The sequence below is a fragment of the Notolepis coatsorum genome (genome assembly GCF_963971535.1).
Source record: "Notolepis coatsorum genome assembly, contig: SCAFFOLD_115, whole genome shotgun sequence".
Taxonomy (NCBI): Eukaryota; Metazoa; Chordata; class Actinopteri; order Aulopiformes; family Paralepididae; genus Notolepis; species Notolepis coatsorum.
Genome location: NW_028169930.1, coordinates 363,946 through 388,133, shown reverse-complemented (window position 1 = coordinate 388,133; position 24,188 = coordinate 363,946). Strand labels below are relative to the sequence as shown.

Genomic DNA, 24,188 nt, shown 5'->3' with positions numbered 1-24,188 from the left:
CCTACAGCCAGAAGGAAGGTCTTTCTACACATGGGTTAGTCTATACCTACAGCCAGAAGGAAGGTCTTTCTGCACATGGGTTAGTCTATATACCTACAGCCAGAAGGAAGGTCTTTCTACACATGGGTTAGTCTATACCTACAGCCAGAAGGAAGGTCTTTCTGCACATGGGTTAGTCTATACCTACAGCCAGAAGGAAGGTCTTTCTGCACATGGGTTAGTCTATACCTACAGCCAGAGGTAAGGTCTTTCTGCACATGGGTTAGTCTATACCTACAGCCAGAAGGAAGGTCTTTCTGCACATGGGTTAGTCTATATCTACAGCCAGAAGGAAGGTCTTTCTGCACATGGGTTAGTCTATACCTACAGCCAGAAGGAAGGTCTTTCTACACATGGGTTAGTCTATACCTACAGCCAGAAGGAAGGTCTTTCTGCACATGGGTTAGTCTATATACCTACAGCCAGAAGGAAGGTCTTTCTGCACATGGGTTAGTCTATATACCTACAGCCAGAAGGAAGGTCTTTCTGCACATGGGTTAGTCTATACCTACAGCCAGAAGGAAGGTCTTTCTGCACATGGGTTAGTCTATATACCTACAGCCAGAAGGAAGGTCTTTCTACACATGGGTCAGTCTATATACCTACAGCCAGAAGGAAGGTCTTTCTACACATGGGTTAGTCTATACCTACAGCCAGAAGGAAGGTCTTTCTGCACATGGGTTAGTCTATATACCTACAGCCAGAAGGAAGGTCTTTCTGCACATGGGGTAGTCTATATACCTACAGCCAGAAGGAAGGTCTTTCTGCACATGGGTTAGTCTATATACCTACAGCCAGAAGGAAGGTCTTTCTGCACATGGGTTAGTCTATATACCTACAGCCAGAAGGAAGGTCTTTCTGCACATGGGTTAGTCTATATACCTACAGCCAGAAGGAAGGTCTTTCTGCACATGGGTTAGTCTATATACCTACAGCCAGAAGGAAGGTCTTTCTACACATGGGTTAGTCTATACCTACAGCCAGAAGGAAGGTCTTTCTGCACATGGGTTAGTCTATATACCTACAGCCAGAAGGAAGGTCTTTCTGCACATGGGTTAGTCTATATACCTACAGCCAGCAGGAAGGTCTTTCTGCACATGGGTTAGTCTATATACCTACAGCCAGAAGGAAGGTCTTTCTGCACATGGGTTAGTCTATATACCTACAGCCAGAAGGAAGGTATTTCTGCACATGGGTTAGTCTATATACCTACAGCCAGAAGGAAGGTCTTTCTACACATGGGTTAGTCTATATACCTACAGCCAGAAGGAAGGTCTTTCTGCACATGGGTTAGTCTATATACCTACAGCCAGAAGGAAGGTCTTTCTGCACATGGGTTAGTCTATATACCTACAGCCAGAAGGAAGGTCTTTCTGCACATGGGTTAGTCTATATACCTACAGCCAGAAGGAAGGTTTTTCTGCACATGGGTTAGTCTATACCTACAGCCAGAAGGAAGGTCTTTCTGCACATGGGTTAGTCTATATACCTACAGCCAGAAGGAAGGTCTTTCTGCACATGGGTTAGTCTATACCTACAGCCAGAAGGAAGGTCTTTCTACACATGGGTAGTCTATACCTACAGCCAGAAGGAAGGTCTTTCTGCACATGGGTTAGTCTATATACCTACAGCCAGAAGGAAGGTCTTTCTGCACATGGGTTAGTCAGTCTATATACCTACAGCCAGAAGGAAGGTCTTTCTACACATGGGTTAGTCTATATACCTACAGCCAGAAGGAAGGTCTTTCTGCACATGGGTTAGTCTATATACCTACAGCCAGAAGGAAGGTCTTTCTGCACATGGGTTAGTCTATATACCTACAGCCAGAAGGAAGGTCTTTCTGCACATGGGTTAGTCTATACCTACAGCCAGAAGGAAGGTCTTTCTACACATGGGTAGTCTATACCTACAGCCAGAAGGAAGGTCTTTCTGCACATGGGTTAGTCTATATACCTACAGCCAGAAGGAAGGTCTTTATGCACATGGGTTAGTCAGTCTATATACCTACAGCCAGAAGGAAGGTCTTTCTACACATGGGGTAGTCTATATCTACAGCCAGAAGGAAGGTCTTTCTACACATGGGGTAGTCTATACCTACAGCCAGAAGGAAGGTCTTTCTACACATGGGTTAGTCTATACCTACGGCCAGAAGGAAGGTCTTTCTACACATGGGTTAGTCTATATCTACAGCCAGAAGGAAGGTCTTTCTACACATGGGGTAGTCTATATCTACAGCCAGAAGGAAGGTCTTTCTACACATGGGGTAGTCTATATCTACAGCCAGAAGGAAGGTCTTTCTACACATGGGGTAGTCTATATCTACAGCCAGAAGGAAGGTCTTTCTACACATGGGGTAGTCTATACCTACAGCCAGAAGGAAGGTCTTTCTACACATGGGTTAGTCTATACCTACGGCCAGAAGGAAGGGGGGTAAAGTGCTGGGTGTAGGGCTGGGCGATATGGCCAAAAATGATATTGCGATAACGATATTGATAACAATAAAAGAAATTATCGAATAGAATTATTTTTTTTTATATATAAACAGATGTATGTTTATTTTGCAGAAATTCTTTGTCGTTGCCGCCATCTTTAGTGTTACAGCCCCTCACACCAGTTCTCAGGCTGCAGCTGGTTTGAAAGCGAAAGTAAACCGGCTTCTCTGCTGGCTGTGGCTCCAGGGGAGTTGAACAGTTCTGGCTCTGCTAGTTTATTTTCTATCTTTTGGCGCTTTTTTGGTTGACAAACCACCGCACATGTGGACCGTGACTCGTGACTGGAGTCTAGCTCTGCTAGCACACATAGCCTACTGTGTACAGACGGTTTCAAACTGTATTTTAAATTAGAAAGCAAACAAAATAAAAGAGAAAAATAAATCTCTATTTGGTCAGTATTGTCATTTGGACAAGCAAAGCCATTACTTTAAGTTGCAGGCAAGAAAGACAAGTCTGTCCACTGTCTCTGGTTTTAAAACTGCCCTGTTGTAGGTCAGAAGAAAAAAGAAATTAAATCGCGATCGTTATCGTTATATCGCCCAGCCCTAGCTGGGTGGTCTGGGTCATGTGTGATTGTGATGCTTTGCAGATCAGGGATGAGATGACACAATCGGATAAGTTGGGGTGGGAATACCAATGAGTTTGATAAGTTCGTTATCTTCAAAAGGTAATTATTGGTGACTGAAAGCATATGGTAAACACAGATGGCACCATATAGAAGAACCGGCTCAATAATGCTACAGTACATGTGTGTACAGTTTGTAAATGTCCATGGTATGCTGACTGAAGCTGAGGTTATTGTCCAGGTGTTTTGGGGGGGGGGACTAATGTCATGCAGTTATTTCATTTTTGAGATGTTGGAAAGTGTATTTTGTTGCTTTGGATTGAGCTAGGCTGGTCCATACCCACTTCCAGTCATTGTGCTAAGTTAGCTAGCGTGTTGTGAGTCTCTGTACAGTACAGACATGAGAAGGTAGCGTGTTGTGAGTCTCTCTCTGTACAGACATGAGAAGGTAGCGTGTTGTGAGTCTCTGTACAGTACAGACATGAGAAGGTAGCGTGTTGTGAGTCTCTCTGTACAGCACAGACATGAGAAGGTAGCGTGTTGTGAGTCTCTCTGTACAGACATGAGAAGGTAGTGTGTTGTGAGTCTCTCTGTACAGTACAGACATGAGAAGGTAGCGTGTTGTGAGTCTCTGTACAGTACAGACATGAGAAGGTAGCGTGTTGTGAGTCTCTCTGTACACAGACATGAGAAGGTAGCGTGTTGTGAGTCTCTCTGTACAGACATGAGAAGGTAGCGTGTTGTGAGTCTCTCTGTACAGACATGAGAAGGTAGCGTGTTGTGAGTCTCTCTGTACAGTACAGACATGAGAAGGTAGCGTGTTGTGAGTCTCTCTGTACAGACATGAGAAGGTAGCGTGTTGTGAGTCTCTCTGTACAGCACAGACATGAGAAGGTAGCGTGTTGTGAGTCTCTCTGTACACAGACATGAGAAGGTAGCGTGTTGTGAGTCTCTCTGCACAGACATGAGAAGGTAGCGTGTTGTGAGTCTCTCTGCACAGACATGAGAAGGTAGCGTGTTGTGAGTCTCTCTGTACAGACATGAGAAGGTAGCGTGTTGTGAGTCTCTCTGTACAGACATGAGAAGGTAGCGTGTTGTGAGTCTCTCTGTACTGTACAGACATGAGAAGGTAGCGTGTTGTGAGTCTCTCTGTACAGACATGAGAAGGTAGCGTGTTGTGAGTCTCTCTGTACAGACATGAGAAGGTAGCGTGTTGTGAGTCTCTCTGTACAGACATGAGAAGGTAGCGTGTTGTGAGTCTCTCTGTACAGACATGAGAAGGTAGCGTGTTGTGAGTATCTGTACAGACATGAGAAGGTAGCGTGTTGTGAGTATCTGTACAGTACAGACATGAGAAGGTAGCGTGTTGTGAGTCTCTCTGTACAGCACAGACATGAGAAGGTAGCGTGTTGTGAGTCTCTGTGTACAGACATGAGAAGGTAGCGTGTTGTGAGTCTCTCTGTACAGCACAGACATGAGAAGGTAGCGTGTTGTGAGTATCTGTACAGACATGAGAAGGTAGCGTGTTGTGAGTATCTGTACAGTACAGACATGAGAAGGTAGCGTGTTGTGAGTCTCTCTGTACAGCACAGACAGGAGAAGGTAGCGTGTTGTGAGTCTCTCTGTACAGACATGAGAAGGTAGCGTGTTGTGAGTCTCTCTGTACAGACAGGAGAAGGTAGCGTGTTGTGAGTCTCTCTGTACAGACATGAGAAGGTAGCGTGTTGTGAGTCTCTCTGTACAGACATGAGAAGGTAGCGTGTTGTGAGTCTCTCTGTACAGCACAGACATGAGAAGGTAGCGTGTTGTGAGTCTCTCTGTACACAGACATGAGAAGGTAGCGTGTTGTGAGTCTCTCTGTACACAGACAGGAGAAGGTAGCGTGTTGTGAGTCTCTCTGTACACAGACAGGAGAAGGCCACCTACCTATCCTCTTATCAGACTCTGGGGAAGACGGCAAATAAGCAAATTTTCTCAGAAAGTTGGCATCACTACTAATACTAATACCGCTACTATTATTATTAGCATTACTATTACCACTACTATTAGTATTATCATTACTATTACTATTATCATTACTATTACTATTACCACTACTATTAGTATGATCATTACTATTATTAATACCACTACTATTATTATTATCATTACTATTGTTGGAGCCATTCTATTGTGTTCTTAGTGTATCTATCATTTGTTTACATTTTGTTTCTGCACCTCTGTAGTCAACTACCCCACCTAGCGTCCAAAGGCCGGTAGTGCATGTTGAGAGTGGGGGGCGGGGACTCTTGGAATCTCAGGTGGTTTAATGAGCAGGAAGAGAAGGCCTAGGCATGGTAAAAATGTTTGGTGAAGGTGCCAGGTCATACATTTTTCTTTAAACCACATCAGTGTTAGAATACTATTATTTATGAGTATCTTTCTTTTGGTGTTTTATTTAGATGCTTAAAATAAATCTATAATTTAATTCATAATACCTTGGATCTCGTTTTGGATTTTTTGGAATGTGCGTGTTAAAGACACTACCTGGTTGACCTACAAGAAGCCATTACAACTATTATCATTACTATTACTAATATCACTACTAATACTAATACCACTATTATTAGCATTACTATTACTAATACCACTACTAGTAATAATATCACTACTATTTCTAATACCACTACTAATACCACTGCCAGTATTAATATCACTACTATCACTAATACTAATGAAAGAATAAAAACGTAAAGATATATATATTTTTTTTTATTCAGCTGTGAATAATGATAACCGCATCCAGAAGAGAAAGCGAGAAACGTTTCCTGTTGACGGCATGCCCCCATCTGACGTTGCTACGGTTACCAATGAGAAACCTGTTGCCTTCGAGCTGACCAGTCTGCCAACTGCTGAACCTGAGGCCGACGCCCACCCTGATGCTGTGGACCAACCAGAAGCCAGCTCTATCCAGCCCCCCCAACCTAAGCCCGCCCTTCAGCCAGCCAAGACTGTTCGGATCTCTGAAGAACCGCCAGTCACAATCCCCAACACTCCCAGGTCAGTACACACACACACACGCACACACACATTTACATTTAGTCATTTAGCTGACGCTTTTATCCAAAGCGACTTGCAAGTTCTGTATGACAAGTCATCAGGAAGGGCACAACTCTATCAGCTGAGCAACAATGTTCATCAAAGTGTTGAGTGCTACAGTGTAGGTTAGTTTATTAGGACAAGTGCATGACAGTAAGGTTAGTTAGGGTTAGATTTTTTTTTGCACACACACACATACACACACACACACACTGAGCACTATTGACTACATTCCACAACTACTTCCCCTGACCTTAACACCCCTTCCTGACAGGGAGCGACGCGAGCGAGCGTGATTGCGAAAATGATTAAAATGTATTCGTTTCAATCAGACTATCCTGACCTGCCGCGAGCGACAGCGAACTGAGCAGCGATGTCGTTCACCCCTCAGATATTCGCTCGCTGTGTCTCTAGTTGGGCGATTACGCGGCCGAGTCCCGCCCCTAAACACTTTTTATTGGTCAAGAATCGCAGGCTGCTTTGGCCAAATAACATGGTATAGCATGTAAATTAGAAGTAGAAAATGAGGTCAGTGTTCAGTATAGACATATGTACAATGTTCGATGCAGAATAGACGTAACTGAGTTACCATATAATATACAATACTATGCAGTGTACTAATGTACAATACTATATAGTGCAAAACAGAAATGGGATGAGGTACAATTTAGGTACAATTTACAGTAAGGTGTACGAGTTGTAGTGCAATCCTTCATCAATAAATATAAAGTGTGGGGAGTGGGTGCTACAGTGTGTTTGTTTAAAGTGAGTGTGTGCTATAAAGTGTGGGGAGTGGGTGCTACAGTGTGTTTGTTTAAAGTGAGTGTGTGGATGTGTGTGCTATGTGCGTTTGATGGTTGTTGTTGTGTAGTGTTCATTGTTCGTTGAGCAGCCTGATGGCCTGGGGATAGAAGCTTCTTCTGAGTCTTTCTGTGCTCGCCTTGAGACTCCGGTATCGCTTGCCTGACCGCAGCAGTTCAAAGAGGCAGTTGTTCGGGTGACTGGAGTCTTTAATGATTCTCTTAGCCTTGCCCCTGCACCGCTTGTTGTAAATGTTCTGGAGGGTGGGGAGCCCCCCTCCAATTGTGCGTTCGGCTGAACGTGTCACTCTTTGTAGTCTGCTTCGGTCTTGTGCAGTGCTATTCCCAAACCAGGAGGTGATGTTGCCAGTCAGGATGCTCTCTATTGTACATGAGTAGAAGTTCTTAAGGATCTTCTGACTGACTTGGAACTTCCTTAGGCGCCTGAGGAAGTAGAGGCGTTGTCGTGCCTTCTTCACAACACTGTCAATGTGTGTGGTCCATGTCAAGTCCTCGGATATGTAGGCTCCGAGGTACTTAAAGCTGTTGACTCTCTCAACCGGTGCCCCGTCGATGCTGAGGGGGCTGTAGTCCTTGACCCCCGACCTCCTGAAGTCCACAATCATCTCCTTTTGTTTTGCTGACATTCAGGGAGAGGCTGTTTTCCTGGCACCATCCCGCCAGGACCTTGACCTCTTCCAGGTAGGCCCTCTCGTCGTTGGCAGAGATCAGGCCCACCACCACTGTGTCGTCAGCAAATTTGATGATTGTGTTGCTTGTGTTGACACATTTATTAACAGGCTCAATAACAGGCTGAAAAAAACAATTAGCCTATTTAATAGGCTAAACACTGTGCGTAGAATATAGGCTATGCGGTGGTAAAAGGCAACTTTGGCTATAGCCAATTCTAAAACAGGCTAAACTTCGTTTTGGCTTCTTGAGTTCACATTTCTTTGGTTTGCAGTGGTGCATCTGCGGGCCAATGTTCCGAGACATATTACATTTTATTTGTTAGGCTATTTGAATACACCAGCCCTAAATGGTGGATTCAAATAGCTTAACAATTATACAAATATATAAATATGTCTCGGAACATTGGCTGTTGCATTGTTGCAAACTGGGGAGGTGTGAATTAAAGAAGTTAAAACTAATAACAGGCTGAAAAAACAATTAGCCTATTTAATAGGCTAAACACAGCGCGTAAAATATAGGCTAAACAGTGCGTAAAAGTGCGATGTCTTTTATGCTGCGCTGTGACAACACTCCATCGTGACAGCCAGCTGAAGCGCGTGGGCCATACATCCCAAACTTTGTAATCCTGCGTCTTTCATGCATTTGACCACGTTTCGGGCATTATCTCGGAGTATGACATGAATATTTTCTTTCGGAATATGCCACGTCTGGAACATATTCTCAAACGCTGTTGCCAGCGCTGCAGCAGTATGGGAGCCGGAGAACTCTTGTGAATGCAGGAGCGCTTTACGGAGTTGGAAGTCTGCGTCAATCCACTGAGCTGTCAAACTCAGCACTGACATGGGGCTGACATCAGAGCTCCAAATATCACTGGTAAAGCTAATTGAAGAAACGTCTTCTTTCAGAAGGCTGTCAATGTGCGAATACACTGCCTGGTAGAGCTTGGGTACAGGGGCAACGTCTGTAAAATGCGTGCGACCTGGGAGAGTGTAATGCGTAATGTTAAAGTGGTATGTGGTCCAGTTATGCTGCTCTGATTAAAGGTTGTGTTAAAGTGGTATGTGGTCCAGTTCTGCTGCTCTGATTACGTCTTCTTGAAGTTGACAGGCTTCAGATGTGAAAGTATATCATCTTCATACATTTCTTATTTGGATATATTGTGTTTTCTATGCTAAATCCTTTTATTCAAAGTAACAAGTAACTGATGGGTTCTGATAAATGTAGTGGAGTAAAAAGAAAAGTACAATATTTCTCTTGAAATGTAGTGGAGTAAAAGTATAAAGTTCCCTAAAATGAAAATACGCACATAAACGTACAAAATGTACTTAAGTACAGTACTTGAGTAAAGAATACTTAGTTATATATCGTATAGCATCGCGTCCCGCTCTGAGCCTTACGAGATACTCATATCTCCTGTGATACCTAATGTATCTCCCACGAACAAAAACACATGCACCCCACCTGTATGGGGCCCCGCCCCTTATGGTGGCCACCGCCCATATAACCATGACCCTGGTCATGAAACACCCTTCCTCTATTTTCGTCCCAGCGTGTTGGATGCGTGCACCATACGAGCTAGCGGAATGAAAAGATTAAGGAAGATTAATAATGTTGGAGGCTTACCGGAGGTTGCTGGCCCCTGGCATCTTCGACGCATGTTTTCGGCGACACGACGGGCCTGTGATGTTCCTCGTTTGATGACTGCACATCGAGGTTCAGCTGTACAAGGCTGGCTGTCGGGCCAGCTTGTACTCAGGTAGGCCCTGTGTCTTCAGGCATGGGTATTAGTGTTAGTAATGCTGGTTTGTGTTGTTAACACAACCTTGTTGTGTGTTGGCGCCAGGGGCAAGATGGTTTGGTGAACGTTCTCTGCAGGGAACGGTTTCCAAGCTGTCTTGGGCGTGCTGCTAAAACATCTAAAGCTATGCTAACATGCTATCGCTACTGCCGCATGCTATCACTACTGCTAATTGCTATGCTGTTTTAATGTCTCCGCCGTGAGATGTTGTCACTCTCCCGCCTCTTGCCCGGTTCATCAATGAAGGTCGGTCGGTAGCTGTTGTGGGGTTTTGAGTTCTATTTACCTTTTTCGGGTAAATGGGTTGACAACGGGGTAGGTCGTGGCTAGGTTCTAGCCAGGTATTACCTTGTGTTCCGGCGGGGTTTGTTGAACGGTGTTCCCATCTGGGTTGGCGTCGGGTAGTGGGGCTATGGGTCCAGCCGACATGGTAAACATGTTGCGTGTCTGTGCACAGGCAATTGTTGTCTTGGGTTCCACATTGCCTGGCGTTAGGCTGCAGTAGTATAAGGGCAGGGCCGCTTGGGAGAAATGTGAGGCCCTGTGCGTTTTTAGACGCGAGGCCCCCCATCTCCTGGGGCGGCCCTGTGTAGGGGGCTATTGTTTCATTTTGTCACTCTGCTATGAGAAGGTCTGTCTTGCTACAGCTTTCTCTCCTCTCGAACCATTCATACTGACGGTCAATTGGTATACTGGGGGAGTAGTGCGGGGGGGGGCTTTGTTTACCTTTTTTGGTAAATGGGCTAAACTAGGGCTGGTGTTCTGTTGTGAATATTTTGAATGAAGACGGGTCTGGTCCGTCTCCCCTTAACTTTGTGTGTATGGGTTTGCTCATTCTACAGTTTTGTGGTTTAGCTCTTTTATTCATTTAACCTTTTCATGGTGCACACCACAGTGGAGGGTGCTGTTTGCAATCACCACTGGTGCTCCATGTTAACGTCAGTCCTTTGTTTTTGATATATTGAAACAATGCCCCGCCCGGCCGACACCTTGGGTGGGTCGGCCTGGCGAGTGGCTGGTGGGCTGTTAAGGCTTGTACCGCCACGGTATGGAATTGGCAACGATTAGAACTGTGTTCGAATTGGTGTTTTTTCTATTAAAAAAAAATGGTGTCTGGTGGAGGGGCCATGGGGCCAGCCGACGTCGACACATCGCGCGAGGTTGTTGACGTTATTAGCTTTGACCCAGCCGCAAGCTATAACCGCTCAGGGTTCCCCTCTCCGCAGGGGATTTTGTTCTTCTGCTGGAGCGCGGGCGGTATTGTCCTAGGCCCTACACCGCCTCACACCGCGCAGCCAGAAGAAGAGAGAGCACGGCCTCGTCAGCGGCGATGACGGGGCCCTCGACAGGCGGCCATGTTTCCCCCGCCAGTGGTGCCCTGGTTGGAGAATCGACAGGGTATCGCGAGGCCGACAGTCTTGGCGGCCGAGGGATCGGCCATTTTGGGTGATTTCGGTGTTGGTAAACCACTCCGTCGTCATTTTGCCGCGAGCAGCCCGCTCCCCGCTCAGTCCTCTCTCTGGTATCCCCAGGAGCGGGGCTCTGAGTGTTCTCCTTTGGCTGCGGGCCGCGAACCTTCTTGAAGCGTATGCGGCCCCATTCTTCGCTTCTCATGGAGACAGGGGCTGACACCCAGTTGATGGCTGAGCCTGGGTCTGTCCGTGAGAATGTTGTGCTGTCAAGCGGCTCCCACACCTTGAACTGTGTTGGTTGAGCCTGGTGTTACGTCTGTCAACTTAAGTGTTGTCAGCAGGGGGGCTCGAAACCTTTTGAGGCACACAGTGCGGGCTTCCCCGGCCTCGCCTTCGCCAGGCCAGGTATCATGTTGGTGCTCCCACTCCTGGAATATTGGCAAGTGGTCGCAGCTCACATGGTTTGGGGTGGTAGTGATATCACTGCAGGGCTACGGTGTGTAGGAACCCATGGGGGCCTTACACCTTGCATGTCCGGCTGCAGAACAACTCCTTCAGCATGTTCTGGAGGGGTGTTCAGTGGGGGGGCTTTTTTGATCGGAAGCCCCCCGTATCAGACAGGCCCTTTTCTGTCGGGGTTCCCCCTTGGGTGCGATTGCCTCGTGGGTGGTGTCAGGGTCAGGTGTTCCGACACGGAACACGCTCCTCGCACGATTCCAGGGTTGTCTTCGCACAGCGGGGGGGACCGGGCCAACTATCTACAGTTCCTGGCGGACCTGCGCCACGTGACGGCGGGTGCGTTGGGAGTGTCGTCACATATGACTACGGCAGTACCATATGTCGAGGTAGATGGAGAGAATGGTGAGGCGGGGACTTGTGTTTACACAACCCCACCCGTTTTCAGGTTTGGTACAGACCCTGTTGTCGGGGTCTCCAGCAGGGACAGCTCTGGTCGACGAGATCCAATCTCTGTGGACGAAGCAAGCCATCGTCGTGGCGTTCTCCTCCCGGTGTTCTCTGCCCGGGAAGTCGGGAGGGAGGGGTGTAAGACCCAGGCTGGACCTGTCCCATGGGAAGGTTCAGCATTTTTTGGATCGTCTCCTACCTGTTGATCACTGTCAGGTGGGGGTCTGGTTCTCCTCCATAGACCTGTAGGATGCGTATGCGCATCCCCGATCTTCCATCCTAGGGCTTACCTACGCTTCCTTTGCAGGGTTAGCGTATGAGTACCAGAGGCTGCCGTTCGGTTTTCTCTGGCTCCCCGCATCTTCACCAAGTGCGTGGAGGCCGCACTGGGGCCTCTGCGTCATCCGGGGTTACGGAGTGTTCTGCCCTGATGACGTTCTGGTCCTTCGCGGTCAAGGTGGATCGTCGGGTCTCGTACCAGGCAGGTCTCTACCAGCCTGGGGTTGCTGTAGACTGGATGTAGAGTATTCCTCTTCCCAGTCAACGGTTGGAGGGCTATGGGCATCCATCTCAGAGCGTGTTGTCCTAGGACGGTTACGGCGCTGTCTCACGTCGCGTTTTCACCGACGCCTCCCTCGCTGGTGATGCGTCGGGCCAACGCAGTAGGGGGCAGCTGGCAAACCATGCTGCCCGGTCTGCGCTACGTTCAATGTGTTGGTGTTGAAAGCGGTCCTTCTGGTCCACAAATGGTGTTGATCAGGACGGACGATACGACGTCAGTGTCGTGTATCGACAGACAGGGAGGAGTACGCTCCCCCTGTCTGCACCAGGCGGCGGGCGGCTGGCTATGGGCGTCCTCCATCTGCGCGGCCTAAGGGCTCCCCACATCCCCGGCAGGGAGAATGTGGGTGCAGGTGTACTGTCGCGGGGCGGCCCTCATCCTGACGGGTGAGGATTGCGTCTGGACATGGCCAGGCAGGTCTGGGACCAATGCCGTGCCGCCAGGGATTCTTCCCCATACATCTGTTAGGTCAGTTGTTGGGACGGGTACGTTGAGGGGCGCAGGTTCTTGATCCTGATGGTGTTACCATCTGGAATGCGCATGCTCCCTCCACTGTCGCGCTTACGCGGGCAGATGACGTATGTTCCAAGTGTGGTGTAAGGCGGGGGGCCAGGACTCAGTCTCCTGCCCCCTGGTTGCTGTCCTTAGTTACCTCCAGTCTCTCCTTGATAGACTGTCGGCTTCGACGGTGAGGGTATATGCAGCAGCTATATCCTCCTATCATGAGGGGTTTGAGGGGATGTCTTGTTCAGCCACCCTCTTGTGAAGCGTTTCATGCTTGGCGCTCGACGCGTTAAGCCGGTGCAACGCTCCTTGGCTCCGACTTGGGATCTTCAATTGGTCCTCGGTCGGTTGTCCTTGGCCCCGTTTGAGCCGCTCGAGCGGGCGCCGTTGGGACAGCTGTCCTTCAGGACCGCGTTCCTTCTGGCTGTCACTTCCGCTAAACGCGTAGGTGAGCTCTGTGCTCTCTCGGTACGTCCAGAGTGCCTGTTTTTTCGGACCGATTGCGGTGTCACTCTGCGACCTAATCCTGCTTTCGTGCCTAAGAATATCCGGAGTTCCTTCCGCTCCCGGGATATTGTGGTTCAGGCGTTTCGTCCTCCTCCTCACACTGGTGAGTTAGATGCGGGCCTTCACCTGTCATGTCCAGTCCGTGCTTGGGGATTTACCTCAGCCGTACTCAGGATTTCAGGGTTACCGACCAGCTTTTTGTCTGTTACGGTGGGGCTTGTGCTGGTAAGGCACTGTCGGAGCAGCGCCTGTCCCATTGGTTGTGCGAGGGTGTTACCCTCTGCTACACGCTGGCTGGGCAGGATCCCCCTGGGGGCGTCAGGGCGCACTCCACTCGTGGGGTGGCTGCCTCTGCCGCTCTCCTGGGTGGGGCCTCGGTGGAGGCCATCTGTGCTGCAGCTTCATGGTCCTCCCCGGGCTCCTTTGTAAGGTTTTTCCTCATGGACATGACCCGGGGTTCTGTCTCCCAGGCGGTTCTGGGGTCTGTGGCCTTTCCTGCTTCCCGTCCTTTGGTCGGGTAGCAGGAGTGTATGGGTATGGGCCGCAGTGTGTTGAGTCACACGTGGTTCCGCCTGTACGGTGTGTTCAAGGGGTTCTGGCTCCCTCTTGTTCGCATTCAGGTGGAGTTGACTGCGCCCCCCCTTCGTTAGGAAGGATGGGGTGACAGGGCTCCCCGCACCCCTTGATGTGGGCTTACGGGTCCTCAGGGGGTACATCTGTCGGGTCTCGCGCCCGCTCTTCCCCATTATCTCGTAAGGCTCAGAGCGGGACGCGATGCTATACGATATATAACGATAGGTTATGTAGATAACCTAGTTATATTAGTATAGGCTAAGTGTCCCGCTCTGCGCGCCCTGAGTTCCCTCTTGAGGGATCTTTTCCTGGGACGGGTTTTGGCGAGGAAGGGTGTTTCATGACCAGGGTCATGGTTATATGGGCGGTGGCCACCATAAGGGGCGGGGCCCCATACAGGTGGGGTGCATGTGTTTTTGTTCGTGGGAGATACATTAGGTATCACAGGAGATATGAGTATCTCGTAAGGCTCAGAGCGGGACGCTTAGCCTATACTAATATAACTAGGTTATCTACATAACCTATCGTTACTTGCCACCACTGACATGAACATCTCTCTCAAATCAGTCTGGTTTCTGGCTTTGGTAAAGTAGCTGAAAGTGTAGGGCTGTACCGACCGTATTTTTTTTTACATTCGAAGCTTCTATTGAAGTTTTCGAATGAAGCTTCGAATGTCTGTCTGTGTTTATGACGTAATCATAAAGAATTATAATAATAATAATCCTCAAAACAAAATCCTCAATTTGAATAAAGTGATTCATCTGATTAAATTTGTCTTTTCTTTTTTTATTGAATCAACTTTCTTTAATGAATATAACTCATCAGTTTCGTCAACATAAATAATCCAATAAGGGCACGGTTGGTACGAAAGTGATGGTGACGTCTTGATGGAGCGCCGAGCGGATGCAGACAGGCTACATCATTTATGATAAATGTTTTATTAACATTTGTATGACTAGTCATACTATAATAATACTATAATATTAGTGTAGCCTCATCTTTATCTGCAACTGTGAAGAAAAATGCCATTGGTTTAAACAGAATGAATAGACTCATAAAAGAAAATTATAATAACAAAATAATAAAAAATATTCGAATGTTGATTTTAGAATTTGAACGTCAACATTATGAATGAAGCTTTGAACTATTCGGTACAAAATGTATTGACCTTTCCTAGACCACGGAAACAACATGTTGAAATGCTCTGTCCCTCTTTGGCCCTCGGCCTGACCACATCTACACGTGCGTCTGTGTGGCCAACTCATGCTACGTCTTCTCCCCCTTAGCTCTCCTCTGGACGTCAGTCAAGTGAAAACGGAGGAGACGGAGAGAGACGCAGGAGAGGAGGAGAACCGCAGGGAGGAGAGGAGGAGGAGGAGGAGAGGGGAGGAGAGAGAGGAGGAGAGGAGGAGAGGGGAGGAGAGGAGGAAGAAGCAGAGGACGGTGGAGATCATTCATGTGGGCTCTCAGGGCACCGTAGAGAACCAGTGTAGCCAACAGTAGAGACGGAGCCAAGTGGAGTTTTGTTGGCATTTTTCAAAACCTGAAAGGTTCTATGGGGTTCAAGGTTCATAGTTATGTATGCATTATTTTAATAACTCTTATTATTCTGGATAATATACCACAATGTTATTGACAAATATTGAAACGCAGTTCGTTTCTCTTCCCTATTGTTAGCATGCAGCAACAATTAGATCTGAAATGAGTTTCAAAACGGTTGCACTGTGGTGAAAATAAAAAAGTACAGTATATTTCATTATCTGTTCTTATGCACGCCTGGTGATACTAAATCCAAATTGAACTCGGGCATTTGAAAGATAATATATATATATAAATGTGCGAATTGGCTATAATAAGGTAATTTATAAGCCTGCTATTCTATATTCTATAATAATATTTCAAATTGCATTGGTCCGGATGGGAGAATTCAGTACTGTATCTACAGAACCTTCTGTTTAATCATCTTCCCTTTATTAATTTCCTTAGATTTGTTTTACACATGATCTCAAGAAGGTACTGAACGAGATCAGTGGCAGTTTTTAATGTCTGGTCATTATTAGCATGGTGTTATTCACTGTCAAATATGCAAAGAAAAATCATACTTCATATTCTCCTTTGTTCATCACAATTTAAGCAAGCCTAGTAACAGACACAATATTTCTGACACTGGGAATACATTCACTGAGGTCCATAGATGTCCCTAGATACCAAGAATATGTAAAGGGACCTTGTAGAAGTGGAGCAATATTCCATTTACTTATGTATTTATTCTTAGGCGGATTTTCAGAAAATAGGCTCCGGGCTTAAGAGGTTAAGTGTATTCATGTTTAAGTGTATTAATAGGGTGTTTGATTTATGTTATACATGTGTTCTTTTATTAATAAATATGTTTATAACAAAAAAAGAAAAATTCATTCTCTCATGATTCTAATATATTCCTCTTGTAATATCAACGTTACTTTATAAAAATAAATAAATGGCTGAATTTATATAGCGCTTTTATCCGAAGCGCTTTACAATTTGTTCCTCACATTTGACCCGTTCATTCACACCGACGGTGGAGGCGACCCTGCAAGGTGCCAACCTGCTCATCGGGAGCAGTTAGGGGTTAAGTGTCTTGCTCAAGGACACTTGGACACGCTGCCCGGGAGGAGGAGAGGTAATCGAACCGGGAACCTCCGGATTACCAGACGACTGCTCTCTACCTCCTCCTGACCCACTGTCACTGTCGTCATTGATATGTTTTTGTAGAAACTAAATGCACGTTTATATCTATAGTGTCTGAGCTGCAGTGAAATATGTCGGATCTTTGTTGTTGAACCTTTTTCATACCTTGACCCCATTTTATTTAGAATTTCTTTTGGGGACATCGTGTAATTTCAACGTGGAATTAAGGAATATCAAAATAAAAGTACACGTTGTTGAACTTGATCATGCATATTTATTAGAAAATGTAATTACAGCACTATGTTATCAATACACATTTATAAAACGAGGCATATTTAGCCAAAATATGTTGCCAGAACATTAAAAAAATAATAATTATAAATCGTTTTTTTCTTTACTGTCACCGACCTGCGACCCATAGTTTGAGAACCACTGCTCCACCATAATAGACGAGCGCTGCGTTCTTATGTCCTCCTCAGTGAGCCAATCCCAGGGCGAAGAATTCAAAACAAACTACACTATCTTGGTTGTCATTGGTTAACCCTTTCACTGCCACACGACCGTCGGTTGTGTGATAGTAAAGGGTTAACCTTCTGTCGTGTGGCAGTGAAAGAGTTAAACGGCTGTCGTGTGGCAGTGAAAGGGTTAACGTGCTGTTGTGTGGCTGCAGTGAAAGGGTTAACCTTCTGTGTAGTGTGGCTGCAGTGAAAGGGTTATCCTTCTGTCGTGTGGCAGTGAAAGGGTTAACCTGTGTATTGTCGCAGTGAAAGGGTTAACCTGCTGTCGTGGCAGTGAAAGGGTTAACCTTCTGTGTATTGTCGCAGTGAAAGGGTTAACCTGCTGTCGCGTGGCAGGGAAAGGGTTAACAGTCAACATGACGCGTGGTGTGTGGGCGGGCCTTGCCTCCACATTTACATTTACATTTAGTCATTTAGCTAACGCTTTTATCCAAAGCGACTTACACGTCCGTGTTGCTCGACAGCTGATGACGGCTCTTATCTATCACAGCTGCAGTGCACACATGGCCGCCTAGTTATAGTTGAAAGTGGGGGTGCAAGATTATTAAGTGGCAGGCAAGGGGTGGTTTGGATTTTTTATTTATTTAATGAACACCTGTACGTGCAATTTCCTGCAATATAGAGCCTTCAATCTTGACCAATAAAGCTGCTCTTTTCACTATAAAACTCAGTTTATATTGCAGTATGATAGCCAATTACTATAATAATATATATATATATATATATATATATATACACTGTATATATACTGTATATTGATTTTTCGCTCTTTTATTTTTACACACACAGTATAAGAGGCAGGCCTTAATTAAAAAAAATTACACTTATGGACATAATCCCTTCATTTTCAGACTTTTATTGCATTATCATTATTATATATATTTTTTTAATACGTTCATTGTCTGTCTACATTTATTTAGACTAGCATTGGTATTTAAATATTGAGTGCAGTTGAGTAATTGTGGGATTTCTACCACTCAATAGTAAAGACATGTCTAACATAATCCTTTGTTTGAACAATTTACTGGAAAAGTCTGCCATAAATGACAGACTCGTGGCCTGTGATATTTACACTCAGCCTACCTGCAGGCTGCAGCATGCACCACTGACTGCTGGGGGAGGGAGGGGCCGTGGGAGGCAGTTGATCAAACCATTAAAATGTGGGGGTCAGGGGGGGTCACAATCTTTGGAAACTTAAAAACTTGCTATTAAGTGTCATTGCGTATTATTAATTTGATTGAAATTACGTAGTTATGTTTACAGTGATATATTTGGGAGGGACATATCATATTTTTCATATGATCAAAAAGTGGGGGTGCAAAAGCACATGTTTGCTCCCCCAAGTTCAATTGTGGGGATGCACCTGCTCCACTTGTTCCATTGCTCAGGCGCCCGTGGCTGCACATGGTTTGAATGAAAACTCATTGGATATTACATTAGTGACACACATACGGGTTGTGTTTCCTCAATTGAGTGTTGACTCTTCTTCATGAAAACAGGCGAGTGGGATGTGTGTGATGACGTTAGCTAGCCAGCAGACTGAAGCTACATCCTTCTCTAGTGATGATGTTGCTGCTCTGTTGCTCTTTCTCAACTGTCATTGTTTTTAAATGTAGCTAACATACATGTGTATGCGTTGTTGGCAAGGCCAGATTCTTGTGGAGGGCCCCCCACACACACGTGCACGCACGCACAGTGGTGTTTTTATGTCACTTTAAAAAATATATAGAATACCGTAATTCCTCTAATAGTAACCCCGGCTTGTATTTGTTTCAACTGTAGTGGATACCAGGCTTGTATTAGGAGGAGGCATGTATAAGAGAGAGGCCATTCAAAGAATTCTACTCCGACTTATATAAATCAGAAACGACCTTCGATCAAAACAAAATGGACACATATCTTAATCAAATTATTCTCCCTAAACTTTCAGAAGATGACGCTAAACAGTTAGAAACACCGATCACACTAGAGGAACTCAAGAAGGCCATATCCAAAATGCAAAGTGGTAAGGCTCCTGGAAGAGACGGTATCCCACCAGAAATGTACCTTTCTTGTTGGGACATAATTGGACCCTTATTACTAAATATGATCTTATACTCAGTCAAGGAGGGGAACTTCCATAAAAACGACAATATTGCACTCATATCAGTCCTTCTCAAAAAAGACAAAGACCCCACCGAGTGCGGTAGTTACAGACCCTTAAGCCTCCTCGGAACCGATATCAAACTGTACTCTAAGGTATTAGCCATCAGATTACAAAAGCATATGACGTCTTTAGTTCATCCGGACCAAACTGGCTTCATAAGAGGTCGCCTGATCACTGATAACATAAGACGTATACTGCACGTACTAGATGCAGACAAGGACGACACCATACCTAAGGCGATGCTGTCCCTGGATGCTATGAAAGCCTTTGACAGGCTAGAATGGTCGTATCTATGGGAAGTATTAGAAAGGATGGGGTTAGGAAAAGGATTCATTGATATGATTAAAGTATTATACAAAGACCCATCGGCCATGATTACAACAGGTACAATCATCTCCAAAATCTTTCCGGTATCACGCTCAGCCAGACAGGGTTGCCCTCTTAGTCCCGGACTATTCGATCTATCATTAGAGCCTTTAGCACAATACATAAGACAATCCCAATCCATAGAACCAATCGTAATCAAGGGCACACAACATAAAATTAGTTTATATGCGGACGACGTAATATTGTTCATGCAAAGCCCCAACACCACATTGCCTCATCTACTCAAGTTGATTGAGAACTTTGGTGATTTATCGGGATTTAAGATAAATTGGCCGAAGTCGGCTTTCCTTCCACTTAACACCCCTGCAAAAAAAGATACAACCCTCCCAGGTGAGATACCTATGGTAAAACATTTTAGATGCTTGGGAGTGGAAATATTCCCCACCATAAGACAAACGGTGAAGCACAATTACACAAAAATTCAAAACAAAATGAAAGACGACCTTGACAGGTGGGCAAAACTTAAAAACTCAGTACAGGCAAGGATATCAATAGTTAAGATGGATGTACTACCTAGAATCAACTTCTTCAGTTCAATGCTACCGTTACCCCCTCCAGAGGGTTACTGGAAAAGATTACACTCCTCCACATACAAATTTATTTGGAATAACAAACCACCACGTATAAAAAGATCCACCACACAGAGAAATAAAGCAGACGGTGGCATGGCATTTCCAGATTTTTTCCAATATTTTAAGGCGTACACATTAAGACCATTGACAACATGGTTTGATCCCCAAGCATTAGTATCCTGGAGAAAATTGGAAGAAAACATAGTAGCCCCACATAGACTGAAGGACATAGCATACACTAAACTACCAATCAAGCACTGTGAGCGGAAATTTGGCCCCATAATTACCCATGCGATCCGGATATGGCGTGAAACACAAAAAAAATATCCTAACCCACAAAAATGGCACAATCACACTCCCTTATTCAATAACAATGCACTCTTAATTGAAAAACATCCTATAAGATTCCCTATATGGGAAGAGCAAGGCATACACTCATTAGGGGATGTTTTTAACAACCAGGGTTTTTGTAGTTATGGAGAAATATGCACAATTTTATCTCACCATGTCCACATGGCTTTTTTACATACAGTTACAGCTATGTTTGAAGTCTCACGGTGTTCCATTAGACATACCAATTGAACACCACAGATACCACAAATTCTTCTATGAAAGAGAGACATCGAGAGGTTTTGTTTCAGGTTTTTATCATCAATTACTAACGTCCTCATATGAAACACTCCAACTAGACTCTGTCTGGAGGAGGGATATACCAGACCTGGAAAGTGACTTTGATTGGCAAGGAGCATGGGCAAATATCCGACTTACATCAAGGACCCCGGACCATCAACAAATCAATCTTAACTATATTCACAGGACATATTTGACTCCTATAAGATTGAACAGAATGGGTCTTAAACAAGACTCCAAATGCTCCCAATGTACAAATGGAGACGAAGGGACATTTATGCACATGTATTGGGACTGCCCACCAGTTAAGGCATTCTGGAAAGATGTGACCCAACAATTATCAAAACTCGTATCTTGGAATATACCAGTACACCCCTCTGTATTACTATTGAATGATGTTATATATCGTATTAGCTTTCGCGTCCCGCTCTGAGCCTTACGAGATACCTCCCATCTCCTGGGATACCTAATGTATCTCCCACGAACAAAATACATGCACCCCACCTGTATGGGGCCCCGCCCCTTATGGTGGCACAGCCCATATAACCATGACTCTGGTCATGAAACACCCTTCCTCTATTTTCGTCCCAGCGTATTGGATGCGTGCACCATACGAGACTAGCGGAATGAAAAGATTAAGGAAGATTCGTAATGTTGAGGGCTTACCGGAGAGTTGTTTTTCCCTGGATTCTCCGGAGCTTGTTTCGGCGACACATGAGACCTGTGCTGGTGGTTCCTCGGCTGACGGCGACGGACCGAGGGGCAGCGTACAAGGTTTGGCTAACGGGTCGGCTTGTACAAAGGTGAGGTCTGTGTCAGTAGGCATCAATGTCGGTGTTGGTCGTGCTGTGGAGTATGTTTCGGCACCAGGGCCGGGGCGGCTTGGCGATCGTTCCACTGTAGTGGGCGATGTCCTGGCGATCCTGGAACATGCTGTTAACGCTAATGCTACTACTGATTCTTCTGCTAACGCTGATGTTGACGCTGGAATGTCTAATAATCCCCGCCACGGGATTCCGCTTTTCCCTCCTCTTGCCAGCTTCATTGATGAAGGTCAGTCGGTGGTGGATGTGGGGGGGTTCGCTGAGCTCTATTTACCTTTTTTGCGGGTGAAGGGGCTGACGACGGGGTGCAGCCCGGGGGTACCTTGGCTAAGTAGCCAGGTAGCTTCTTTTTTGTGCCCAGGCGGGGATGAACGATGTTCCGCCCGGCCGTTGCTTGATAGCATGTCGGCTCGGAGGGTGGCAGTATGGACGAATGAGTGGTATACTGCTGCAGGATGGCATTTAGCGGCGGCCAGTGTTTTGGCTCAGCTGGCTACTTTCCTATCCAAGATGGCGTCGGGTTGTAGGTCTTTGGGTCCAACCGACACTATGAACGTGATTCATGTTTGTGGTGTTATAGAGATCTTGACTCAGTCGCAAGCTATAACTGCGGGGAGGATTCGGATGCTATCGACTTTGGTTGTTAGGCATGTTTGGTTGGAGCAGTCTCCTCTTGGGGAAGAGGATAGGTTTTCTCTCCTCACGACTCCTTTTTCCACAGATAGTCTTTTTGGGCGTTCTGTGGAGGCGCAGGCGGTTATTGATCCGGGTCCTACACCGCCTCACGCTGTGCAGCCAGGGGTGGGAGCACGGTCTCGTCAACGACTGTGGCGAGATCCTCGACAGGCGGCCATGTTTCCCCCGCCAGTGGTGCCCTGGTTGGAGAATCGACAGGGTATCGCAAGGCCGACAGTCTTGGCGGCCGAGGGATCGGCCATTTTGGGTGATTTCGGGTTTGGTAAACCAACCCGTCGTCATTTTGCCGCGAGCAGCCCGCTCCCCGTTCAATCCTCTCTCTGGTATCCCCAGAAGCGGGGCTCTGAGCGTTCTCCTTTGGCTGCGGGCCGCGAACCTTCATTGAAGCGTATGCGGCCCCATTCTTCGCTTCTCATGGAGACAGGGGCTGACACCCAGTTGATGGCTGAGCCTGGGTCTGTCCGTGAGAATGTTCCATCGTCGCGTGGTTCCTACACCGCAGGTTGTGGGTGGGTGGAACCTGGTGTTGCAGCTGCCACTAGCTCCAGTGGTCAGCAGGGGGACTCTGTGCCTCTTTTGTTGAATGCTCAGCAGGGGTTACCCCGGCTTCGCCCTCGCCAGGCGGGGTATCGCGCTGTTGCCTCCCACTCCCGTCAAACCGGCAGTGGTCTGCAAAGGAGAGGCGAGCGTGATTTGAGTGATGGCAATATCACTGCAGGGCTTCGGCGTGTAGGAGCCCATGGGGTCCTCAGGCCTTGCGTGTCTGGCTGCGGAACAACTCCTCAGCGTGTGCTGGAGGGGTGTTCAGGGGGTGAGTGTGTGTCCACAAGTTTGATGACCTCTCCTCCCGTATCAAACCGGCCCTTTCTGTCGGGGTCCCCCCTTGGGTGCTTTGCACGACGGGGGGGACCGGGCCGATTATCTGCTGTTCCTTGCGGCCCAGCGTCAGTTGACGGCGGGGGCGCTGTGGGATTATATTCACATATGGCGACGGGAATGCCCTTTGAATCGGTGGATGAGGAGAACGTTAGAGGCGGGGCTGGTTTGCGCGGCCCCATCCTCCGTTCTCAGGTTTGGTGCCGACCCTATTGTTAGGGTTGGGCGCAGTGACAGCCCTGGCCGACGAGATCCAATCTCTGTTGGCGAAGCAGGCCGTCGTTGTGGTCCCGAGAGAGGACGCAATGTCAGGCGTCTACTCCCGTTATTTTCTGGTGCCCAAGAAAACTGGGGGGGTCAGACCTATACTGAATCTGTCCATGTTCAATCGGTTGATTGTAGTGAGACCGTTCAGGATGTTGACCGTCCGACTCCTTCTGCTTGCTGTCAGGAGGGGGGACTGGTTCACCTCCATAGACCTGAAGGATGCGTATTTTCACATACCCATTTTCCCTCCTCACAGGAAGTTCCTACGGTTCCTGTTTCAGGGCGTAGCGTACAAGTACCACAGAATGCCGTTCGGTTATTCTCTGGCTCCCCGCACATTCACCAAGTGCGTGGCGGCTGCTCTGGGGCCTTTACGTCGTCGGGGGATACGAGTCCTGTTCTATCTCGACGACATTCTGCTCCTCAGCCTTTCAGAGGAGGTTGCCAGGTCTCATACTCGACTGGTGGTGGAATTCCTCACCAGCCTGGGTTTTGCTGTGAATTGGAAGAAGAGTACCCCTCTTCCCAGTCAACAGGTGGAGTACTTGGGCTTGACATTGAGGTCGAAGCCCATGCTTGCGACCCTCTCGGAGCAGCGTCGGGGGGATCTCCGTCACGCGCTCTGGGGTTTCCGTCTGGGAGGGACGGTTACGGCGCTGCAGGTGATGCGTCTGCT

The 24,188-nt window shown here is 46.9% G+C and overlaps 1 protein-coding gene across 1 annotated transcript in view; it reads left to right on the top strand.

Moving 5' to 3' along the window:
- The window catches only part of spdl1 (spindle apparatus coiled-coil protein 1), a 95,178-nt gene extending 78,667 nt beyond the window's left edge, over positions 1 to 16,511 (top strand). The window contains 2 exon segments of the mRNA XM_084339501.1: positions 5,856 to 6,135; positions 15,216 to 16,511. Coding sequence (XP_084195627.1) covers positions 5,856 to 6,135; positions 15,216 to 15,432 — 497 coding nt within the window. The 3' untranslated portion in view covers positions 15,433 to 16,511.
- The last annotated feature ends 7,677 nt before the right edge of the window (positions 16,512 to 24,188 follow it).